Here is a 10,378-nt window from a genome sequence, read left to right as displayed (position 1 = left end):
TAGATATGGAAAATCTTCTGATATGGACCAAGGTGACTCAGGTGAGCGATGTGGCCCATGGGCCTCTTGTTATTTTTTGTCTTCTTTTCTTTCCGCCGCGAGCTTTTGACATCTTAAGACATCGGAAAACAATGTTGTCCATCATATTCGACCTCTTGAAAGATGCTCAAATTTAACCCTGCGTAATTTAACTTTGACCTTTAACGAACTTAGAGGACTTTACGCAAAAAACCATTGTTATCAATTCATCTCGAAAACCGTGAATGATACGAGCACGAAACTTTTACCAAATTCATAAGCCATTTAAGACGAAAAGACAAAGTCTTGCTTTTAAGGATTTGTTGATCCTTAAATGGAGTTAATTTTAAGTGTAAAAAGGTCATGTTTAGAACACTATAGCTCAATAACAAGCATTGCGACCCCACTTTTTCTTTTTAATTTCGTAATTCTCCCGCAATGTAGAGATCAAAAATACACTTCCCAAAAAATTGACTGTAGTCCAAATGTCAGGTGCGAACCTCTTTAATGCCTAATCAAGTGTAAAACACCATTTCTTTCTCTTGATGGTTCGTTGATCCTTAACGGGAATTAATGCCCCAGAAAGTTTGCGATTTCGCGTAAAAATTTACAACTCCTAAAGTATTAGTTGTAGAAAGACGAAACTAACTGGAATGGGATCCTTGACCTTGACAATTACGTCAAGGTCATCCATAAACTATGAAAACTAGCACTTTTCATACCGTCTTCAGTTTATAAGAAGCAAAAAAGATATGATATGCACAAGTAGTCACATCCCAACTAATTTCAGCGCATTTCATTTCGACTCTGAACTTTGACCTTTCTCGGATTTACAGTGACTTGCGTAAAAACCATTGTTATCAGTACAGTTTCGAAACCGTAAATGCTAGGAACATGAAATCTTCACTAAAATTGTTGCCTGATCAAGTTTAAAATACCATTTCTTAATTTTGAGGGTTCGTTAATTCCTAATTAAAGTTAATGCCCCGAAAGTTTGCGATTTAGCGTAAAAATTTACAACTCCTAAAGTATTAGTCATAGGGAGATGGAACCAACTGGAATACGAAAATTAAGTCAAGATAATCCAGAAACTATGAAAATGAGCATTTTCAAACCATTTTCAGCGCAAAAGATACCTTTAAGATATGATATTCTCAAGTAGTAACATCACAACTGATTTTAACTCATTACAGTTCAACTTTGACCTTTCTTGGATTTACAGTGACTTTTTTTTTTATCAGTACAGCATCAATTAGAGATTTTATATTCAAAGATATTATTTGAATCTCTCTAAGCCTGAAAATGTGGAAAGACCTCTAATTGTTCGCGAACAATTAGGCTTACTAGTTTGTCTTGTTTTCTTGCCGCCGCGAGAAGCTTTTGACGTCTTAAGACATTTCGATCCGGAACTTCGACCTTTCTTGGATTTACAGTGACTTGCGTAAAAACCATTGTTATCGCTACAGTTTCGAAACCGTAAATGGTAGGATTATGGAATCAGCACTAAACTTATCAAGGGCAAAAGACCACATTTTACTTTTGAGGGTTCGTTTGTTCCTACATTAACTGGAGTTAATGCCCCTGAAAGATTGCGATTTAGTTTTAAAAATTACAACTCGTAGACTATTAGCCATAGAGAGATGGAACAAAGTGGAATTTGATCCTTGACCACTGACCTTTAAAATTAAGTCAAGGTCAAAGTCATCCAAAATATTTTAAAATGATGTTTTTTCATATCGTTTTCAGCTTAACTTATACTTTTTAGATATAATTTGCTCACGTAGTCACATCGCAACTGATTTTAACGTATCACATGACGGCTTTGAACTTTGACCTTTCTTGGATTTACAGTGACTTTTATAGTAACCATTGTTATCAGTACAGCATCAATTAGAATTTTTGAATTCAAGGACATTGTTTGAATCTCCGAAAACCTGAAAAGGTGGAAAGACCTCTAATTGTTCGCGAACAATACGGAATATCGGAACCATTATTTTGTCTCCGATTCCGTCTTGGTTTTAATATATAGTACGTTCAACGAGATCACGTTTTCTGCGTTAACTTATGTGTGTTGGGGGAGGGGTGTACATGTTGCTGCATGTATATGTACGTTTCTGGATGTAGTGTTTAGCTTTGTTAATTCGGATTCAGTTCAGTTGTCTGTCTTTGGTTCATGTACTAGTTAGTTCCGGAAAATAAAACCCACGAAGTAGAGCAACGTGTTTTCTTTTTGAAATCTTACATTGGCGACGAGGATGAAGGAAATGTTGCTGCATTGTTAAGAAGAAGAAAAGTAGGAGGTAATCAAGCGTAGAATCGTCCAAAACACCATTCCTACCCCCAAAAAATTCACCTCCTGAAATTTCGCTCGCTCGAATTTCCTCTGTTGTGATACAATATGGCAGCGTCCCTTGCCCTACCTCAATTTGAGTCATTTCAAGTACATAGTGATGATGTTAACACACATATCAGGTGGAAGAAATACATAGAAAGGTTTGAAAACCTCGTTGTTGCTTTAAATATTGCAGATAAGACGCGCAAGAAAGCCCTGTTGTTGCACTATGCAGGTACCGAGGTACATGGAATTCACTCAACCCTAGAGCTAGATGAAACAGAGGAAGATTTGTATAAACGCTCTTTAGATGCCCTAAATGAGTATTTTCAGTCTGATCGCAACAAAGAATATGACATTTTTAGATTTCGTCATGCTAAACAAAATACAGGGGAGAACATAGATGCATATCACACACGTTTAAGTAAACTGGCAGAAACTTGTGAATTTAATGATGTGAAAGCTGAAATAAAGTCGCAAATCATTCAGTCGTGTACGTCAAGTAGATTGAGGCGCAGAGGTCTTCGTGATAAAGGCATGGACTTAAAACAATTGCTCACTTTAGCTCGCACGTTAGAAATCGGTGAAGATCATGCATCTAGCATTGAAAAAGAAACTGATCGCTCAGTAAATGTTGTCAAAGCTAAACCGACATACAAAAGTCGAAGAGGCAAGCGAGGAGGCTACAAACAATTTGACACGAGAAACCCGAGTAGTTGCTCAAAACGTGGAGCCACTAAGCAATAGTCTCATACCCCTAAAAAGAATTGTTTTCATTGTGGCTATGACTATCCGCACACCACAAAATGTCCAGCTAAAGGGGAAGTATGTAGCAATTGTAATGGAATGGATCACTTTGCTCGAGTATGTTGCAAGCCACCAGTTGCGAAACAAAAGGTGGGAGTAAAAGCTATACAAGACAAGCCGCTTAATGAATCAAGCTCAGAGGATGAATATCTGTATCATGTACACGATGAGAAGTCGCACTTGAAACAGCCTGTACTTGAAGTAACTTTTCAAAACACTAAGCTAGAAATGTTGGTCGATACAGGGGCAGCAGTCAACGTCATCAATAAATCTAGATATGACTCGCTTTCTGACTTGCCGATTTTAGACACCACAAATAAGCAGCTGTTCGGTTATGATAAAAAACAAATTGAAATATCCTGATGCTTTGATACCGAAATATCCTGCAAGGGAAAATACACAAAATGTACAATTTATGTTGCTAAAGGCAATTATGGCTCATTATTAAGTTACTTAACCGCTGTTGACCTTGAGATTATTCCAGCTATTCAAATTGTCTCACAGAGCCCTACTGATGAAATTCTCGAAAAATATGCAGATCGCTTTGAAGGTATAGGAAAGGTCAAGGACATACAACTTAAAATACATGTCGACGAAAGCAAAGCGCCAGTACAACAACAGCACCGCAGAATACCTTTCCAATTACGTGAGAAAGTCGAAGCCTAATTAAAACGTTTAGAGGACCTAGACATTATTGAGCATGTAGATGGACCCACTCCCTGGGTATCGCCCATAGTGGTTGCTCCGAAGCCGAAAAAGCCGGAAGAGATTCGCATTTGTGTTGATATGCGTCTACCAAACCAGGCAATCAAAAGAGACCGCCACATTACTCCTACAGTAGATGATATTAATTAAAGAATCCGCCTGATAGATAAAAACAAAAAAACTGGCTGTAATAACAGTCCATGACTCATTGCAGTGAAACAGACACAAGCAACGTTTACCAATTTATTCATATAACAGCAATGACACATTCGGGATATACTGAAATGGACAATATCGGCCGCATGTGAAAATTTTGTGGGGTATCTGGGGAGTCGCCCAGTGAGCCAGTTTAACTTAACTTGTAAGGGGTACACTGGGGGGCCCGAGTAAAGCATTCAGTGCCCAGACCTGAACGGACGCCAGCGTTCTAAGGAGGTAAGCGAGACCCGCCCTTCTCACCCTGTCTCCTGCAGTGCTACCTGGTATGTACATTATCATGTTGGACATAAGCCCCTAACATGCATCAGACTGTAGCATCCCCTCACTGAAGTGAGGTGGATGTGGCCCCAACCGTCCTCGGGGGTGGCCCCACTATTAGTTTACTTGTTTTAACTTGTACGACTTTTAGTACTGTAAATTGCCCCCTTCTTTAGAAGCAGGTGGGGAAACAACCAGATTTTGGAGCAGAAACAGTCATCACATACCATTACCGACTCCCCAGTTCGGCCACAGACATTGGAACAATGTCCCCCACAAAAAACTTGTAGGATTAAAAACTGAGTGAAACTCAAAATACAATAAAGAGTTACATGGATAAGATTAAGTCATTTGACAAAACCACAGTACTTGAACCTGGAGTTGCACAAAAATTACAGTAAACGTAAACGCACAATTGACAAACAGCAACAAGCACGAAATGTTAAATTACTTGTGCGGCGGGTAAGAAAAACCTTACGTTTGAAAAAAAATATTCCAAGGCCGCTTGAATATTGTTGAGAAATAATTGATTTTCCAGGACCGACATACAGATGAGTGCCATCTGTTTGGAACAACTCAATCTCAGTAGCCTTGATGACCTGGTTAGCCATGAATTTTTATCATGCAACTATGGGCAAAATGCCAATATCTTCTAGGTACTGAAAACGTGTCGTAGGAGTGCCATCTGCATGAAAAGAGCAATATATAAGTAATGGGGGGGGGGGGGGGGGGGGCTATAAATATGCCTTAATTGGTAGTGTTGGGCGGATAATTTGACAAACTAGGGGTTTGCCGGTTTGGTTGGTCTTGGACCTATATGTGAAAATACCAACACTTGACCTAGCTGGTTTTGAGAAACTTGTGGAATCGACAATGACAAAAATTACTGACTGAGCAAACCGTAAAAATGCCACTGAAAAGGCTGCTGAAAAAATAAGACATGATTAAATAAGGCGAGCGACATACTGATGTTAAAGGCAAAGCATGAAAGTTTTTAACAAATAATTGGTACGATATAGCAAGTCTGATATATTGAGACGCCTATAGACCGCTTGACACCTAGGGATGAGAGAAATTTGATTGGTTGTTTATGTACATCAACCAGAATTCGCTGTGAATTTTGCCCCAAGACATAGCAGGGTTGGAGGCCTTACGGAGTCGGAATTGCTCGTCATACTTTTGCCAATTTTGTGAACGATTAGCTGCAAGCCTTATATCTCGCAAGTACTTAAGCATTTCTTGGGCCGTTTGACTATGTTGAAGTACGATGCTCATGTAAATCATGAAGACTGATGTCCACTTTTCTGTGCTAAAAAAGGAGTCAAGTTGGCGCTTGACTACGCATAGCTTGACAAGTTGTAAATCCCCGTGGGACTCAAATTGCTCCAATTCCGGAGCCGATTTCAGTAGGACAGTCAGATCAATAAATCCCCCCCTCTCATATTTTTTGCTTGAGTTTAAGCCGGACTTGACTGCCGATATCATCGGATGTAGATATAATTTGACAAGGTAAGGGTAAAATAGGCCGCTTGGTCCAACAAAAAATTGCAAGACTCACCCGGGTTATCCGGTGTATTATCGATTGGGAATCGAGGGACCTCCTCAGGGGGCTGTGGCTGCCCTTCTGCAGGGGCTAGTCGATCCGTCCAATGTGTGGCCGTGTGATTTGGACTTCGTTCCCGGAGTTGAGCTGTTGTCCGACGATTACGGTTTCATCCCGGCCGGGGATCTCTGGGTCGCTGCTCGTTTTTTAGATGGCATTCCTAATGCAGGAAAAATTGTCAGCTATGTGTAGGGAATAAATTCAAAAAGGGGAGAAAAAACTCGGCCACGTGCTTGGTTTCCGCCTCAAATACAAGAACCACGTTGCTGCTTCGGTTGGAAAAAGTGTAATGAATGGGTTCGATCATAGGGAGTACCGAGTGTGACGTAGTGCACACAAATTACCTTGTACCATCTAGCCGCTAAAGTCACGTAGAACCGACCTACAGGGTGTATAAAAATTAATACGGACTATTTGATATAAACTCAAATAATCTCGATTATTGCCGACATCAGTGGTTCACAAGACTTTTCCAAGTTAGATCTTAATACAGGATACCACCAAGTTGAACTTTCACCCGAATCTCGCAACATAACCACTTTCACAACACATGTAGGACTCCGACGATATAAACGTCTCATATTTGGCATAAGTTGTGCTGCTGAAAAGTTTCAGGATATTATTCGCACTAGTCTAGAAGGCCTTGAGGGTGTAAGAAACCTAAGCGATGACATAATCATATTCGCAAAAGATCAAACGGAGCATGACAAACGACTGGAAGCTACACTACATCGACTACGAGAAAGGGGCATAACTCTCAATCGATCAAAATGTGAGTTCAACAAGGACAGCATAGAGTTCTTTGGTTACATATTCTCTAGCAAAGGTTTGTCAGCAGACCCTAAGGAAATTGACGCCATAAAATCAGCTGAAGCTCCAGCCAACGTATTTGAAGTCCGGAGCTTCTTGGGACTAGCTAATTATGTTTCGAGATTTATACCAAACTTTGCTACTATCGTTGCTCCACTCGGAGTTTTAACTCACCAGGACGTCAGTTGGAAATGGATTGAAACTGAGCAAAACGCATTTGAAACACTCAAAAACGCACTCATTGAGGATGTGATCGAATACTATGACCCAGCAAAGCCAGCTGAACTCATTGTTGACGCAAGCCCAGTAGGACTTGGGGCTGTATTGACACAATCTGGAAAAGTAGTTGCTTACGCTAGTAAATCGCTCTCCGACGTTGAAAAGAGATATTGTCAAACGGAAAAAGAAGCTCTCGCCATAGTATGGGGTTGCGAACATTTTCACTTTTAGCTATATGGGAGGTCATTCACTCTAACAGACCATAAACCTCTTCAGACAATTTTCAACAATCCGAACAGTAAACCTCCTGCTCGGATAGAGCGATGGAGGCTTCGTCTTCAGCCTTATGAATTTGAAGTGAAATATAGACCTGGAAAAGGAAGGAAATCCAGCAGACTATATGTCCCGGCACCCTGTAAGCGCACCATGTTCCATGCGTCATTCCAAAGTAGCAGAAGAGTACCTATGCTTTATTACGTCAAATTCAGTTCCAAAAGCTATGACACTCTCAGAGATAGCACTCGCAACACAGAAAGATGAAGTTTTACAATCTGTCATGGAGAGAATCTCACGAGGTGATTGGACTGGAGTAGACAAAGATTCTGATTTATTTCCTTACATGAGAGTGAAGGACAAACTTTTTATCGTTAATTACGACGAAGGCAGCATTCTTCTGTATGAAACAAAAATCATCATGCCTCACACTCTTCGTAAAAGAGTTGTTGATCTCGCCCATGAAGGTAATTAAGGAATAGTAAAGACTAAACAGTTTCTGAGAAGTACAACATGGTTCCCTGGTTTAGGACAGCAAGTAGAAACGATATGCAAGCAATGTATACCTTGTCTTGCTAGCACACAGTCAAACAACAAGGAACCCCTCCAAATGACACCAATTCCGCCCAAACCTTGGACTCATTTGTCAGCGGATTTTTGTGGACCTTTTCCCTCAGGGGAATACTTACTTGTTGTAATGGATGATCATTCTAGATTTCCGATGGTGGAAATTGTTTATTCCACATCAGCTCGCACTGTCATTCCTGTATTTGACAAGATATTTTCTATATTTGGTATACCAGAAGTTCTCAAAACTGACAATGGACCACCATTTCAATCCAGTGACTTTGCGAAATTTGCCAGCTACTTAGGATTTCGTCATCAGAAAATCACACCTTTGTGGCCAAGAGCAAACGGTGAAGCTGAACGTTTCATGAAAACTTTGAGCAAAGCCATCAAAACATCCAATGTGGAAGGACTCAACTGGAAACAGGAGCTCTATAAGTTTCTCCGCAATCATCGTGCTACGCCACACAGCACAACATCAGTGTCACTAGCTGAATCACTTCTAGGACGACAACTTCGCACAAAGCTCCCAGGAATCGAACATAGTTCTACTACTCTTGACCGACAAGTAATGATAGAACGGGACACAGCTCGCAAACACGACATGAAGCAGTATGCAGATTTAAAGAACCATGCATCAAAAAGTGACATAAAGGAACGTGATGTTGTTCTCGTAAAACAACCCATCAGAAATAAGCTTGCTACACCATATAATGCAAATCCAATGTTGTCAGAAAGAAAAAGGGCAGTATGCAAACTGCTAAAAATAAAGATCGAAGCATAACACGAAATTCATCATTCTTTAAAAAAGTAAAGGGTTTTGACAAACGTCAAATGTATACTCCACACGAGTTAGATGAAGAACCACTTGCAAAGATACCCGTACAGACTCAACCAGAACTTGTCCCAGTGCCAACTCAACCAGAACTTGTCCCAGATGAAAAGTTGACCAACGAATTGCCGTCATCTCGACCAGTCCGTGAACGTCGTAAACCGACATATCTGAAGGATTACCAATGTTCATAGTGCATTTGAGGCATAATAATCCTCATTATAATCATATTCACTAGGCAGGAAGTCTAGTCAGCAATCATTTTCATAATTTCATTGTAGTATACACGATTGTTAAATTTAACATTATGCATTGTTATGAATGATTTTAATTTCTCTCTTATTTGATAGAATGAGATGTATATGTTTTCAACTGTTTGAAAGATCCCCTCCTTCAGGTCTCTTTTTGAAATATTGTACTTTGTAATTTCTAGGATTGGATAAATAAAAAAACACATTGTGCATTATTTTTGTAATTTTTATTTTATTAAACCATAGATTTCACCTTATATCATTATTTAAATTTCACATTTCTTTAAATAAGTTTTCCTCTAATTATGTATTATATATGTATTTACACCTATAGTAAATATCTACTAAGACATTTATTCAACCTAGTGACACATCGGATATTTATAGCAGTTTAATGTTAATTGTAGTCTGTGTGTAACTTCATTCTAAGATTTTATCACTATTGCAATATCTCACTTTCTGTAAAATGTATTTTCTAAAAAAAAAAAAAAAAAAAAGGAAAGGGGGGGGGGGGGGTGATTGTAGTAGTGTTTAGCTTTGTTAATTCGGATTCAGTACAGTTGTCCGTCTTTGGTTCATGTACTAGTTAGTTCCGGAAAATAAAACCCACGAAGTAGAGCAACGTGTTTTCTTTTTGAAATCTTACACTGGAGATTGATTTATAAATAATTTATTGTGATTAATTATATTATTTCATAGCGGTCGATTGTTTTCATGACTCAAGAAAATCTCATAAAGTAAATATCCACACAAGTGCATACGTTGTAGGAAATATACTCTGTCTTTTGTTTTATCTCTGCTACTAAACATCAGAAATTTAATCCAATAACTCATGTTTTGGTACTAGGGCATTCACTTCCAACATTCTGAAAAATAATCTTTAAACCAGGCAATGCCATATATTTTTATATCAGAAATGAGTCGTCTTTTACCATCACTAATTTGTATACAAGAGTTGCCCAAGTGACGCATAATTTTTGTAAATTCTTTTTCTGAAGAGTTCCAAAATTTTCTAGTTCCGATATCCCGTATTAGGGTTACTAGTTATTATCATTATTATTATTTGTCTTCTTTTTTCCCGCCGCGAGAAGCTTATAAGTTAATAACGTTTTCAGACTTATGGAAAATCAATGTAGACCATCATATTCGACATCTCAAAACATGCTCGGATTTCACCCTGCATACTTGAACTTTGACCCTTAACGAACTTATGGGACTTTTCGCGAAAAACCATTTTTATCTATTCATCTCGAAAATCGTGAATGGTAGGAGCATGGCATTTTTAGCTGATCAAGATAAAATTTTGTAGTGTTACTTTCAATTGTTCGGTGATCCATAAAGGGAGTTAATGCCCCTCAAAGTTTACGATTTTTACGTTAAAATGTACAACTCCAAAAGTATTAGTCGTAGAAAGATGGAACCAACTGGAATGGGACCTTTGACCTTGAAAAAAGGTCAAGGTCTTCCGAAACCTAGGAAAAATT

General features: G+C 38.9%; 1 protein-coding gene across 1 annotated transcript; it reads left to right on the top strand.

Moving 5' to 3' along the window:
• Positions 1-3,196: 3,196 nt before the first annotated feature.
• LOC125669027 (uncharacterized) lies at positions 3,197-8,595 on the top strand. The gene is made up of 4 exons (XM_056161391.1): positions 3,197-3,488; positions 6,436-7,179; positions 7,460-7,711; positions 7,775-8,595. Exons 1-4 carry the CDS (start codon positions 3,197-3,199, stop codon positions 8,593-8,595), a joined length of 2,109 nt encoding a protein of 702 aa, XP_056017366.1.
• The last annotated feature ends 1,783 nt before the right edge of the window (positions 8,596-10,378 follow it).

Source organism: Ostrea edulis, chromosome 4 (genome assembly GCF_947568905.1).
Source record: "Ostrea edulis chromosome 4, xbOstEdul1.1, whole genome shotgun sequence".
NCBI lineage: Eukaryota > Metazoa > Mollusca > Bivalvia > Ostreida > Ostreidae > Ostrea > Ostrea edulis.
Note: the sequence above shows the minus strand (reverse complement) of the source record. Positions and strands in the feature narration are given on the sequence as shown.

What these genes read in the sequence shown, in the direction of transcription:
- LOC125669027 (XM_056161391.1), top strand. Translation starts at nt 3,197, where the DNA reads ATGGATCACTTTGCTCGAGTATGTTGCAAGCCACCAGTTGCGAAACAA. An exon ending in CACAAATAAGCAGCTGTTCG is followed by an intron (nt 3,489 to 6,435) that starts GTTATGATAAAA and finishes ATCTTAATACAG; the next exon opens with GATACCACCAAGTTGAACTT. An exon ending in TGTTGATCTCGCCCATGAAG is followed by an intron (nt 7,712 to 7,774) that starts GTAATTAAGGAA and finishes TCCCTGGTTTAG; the next exon opens with GACAGCAAGTAGAAACGATA.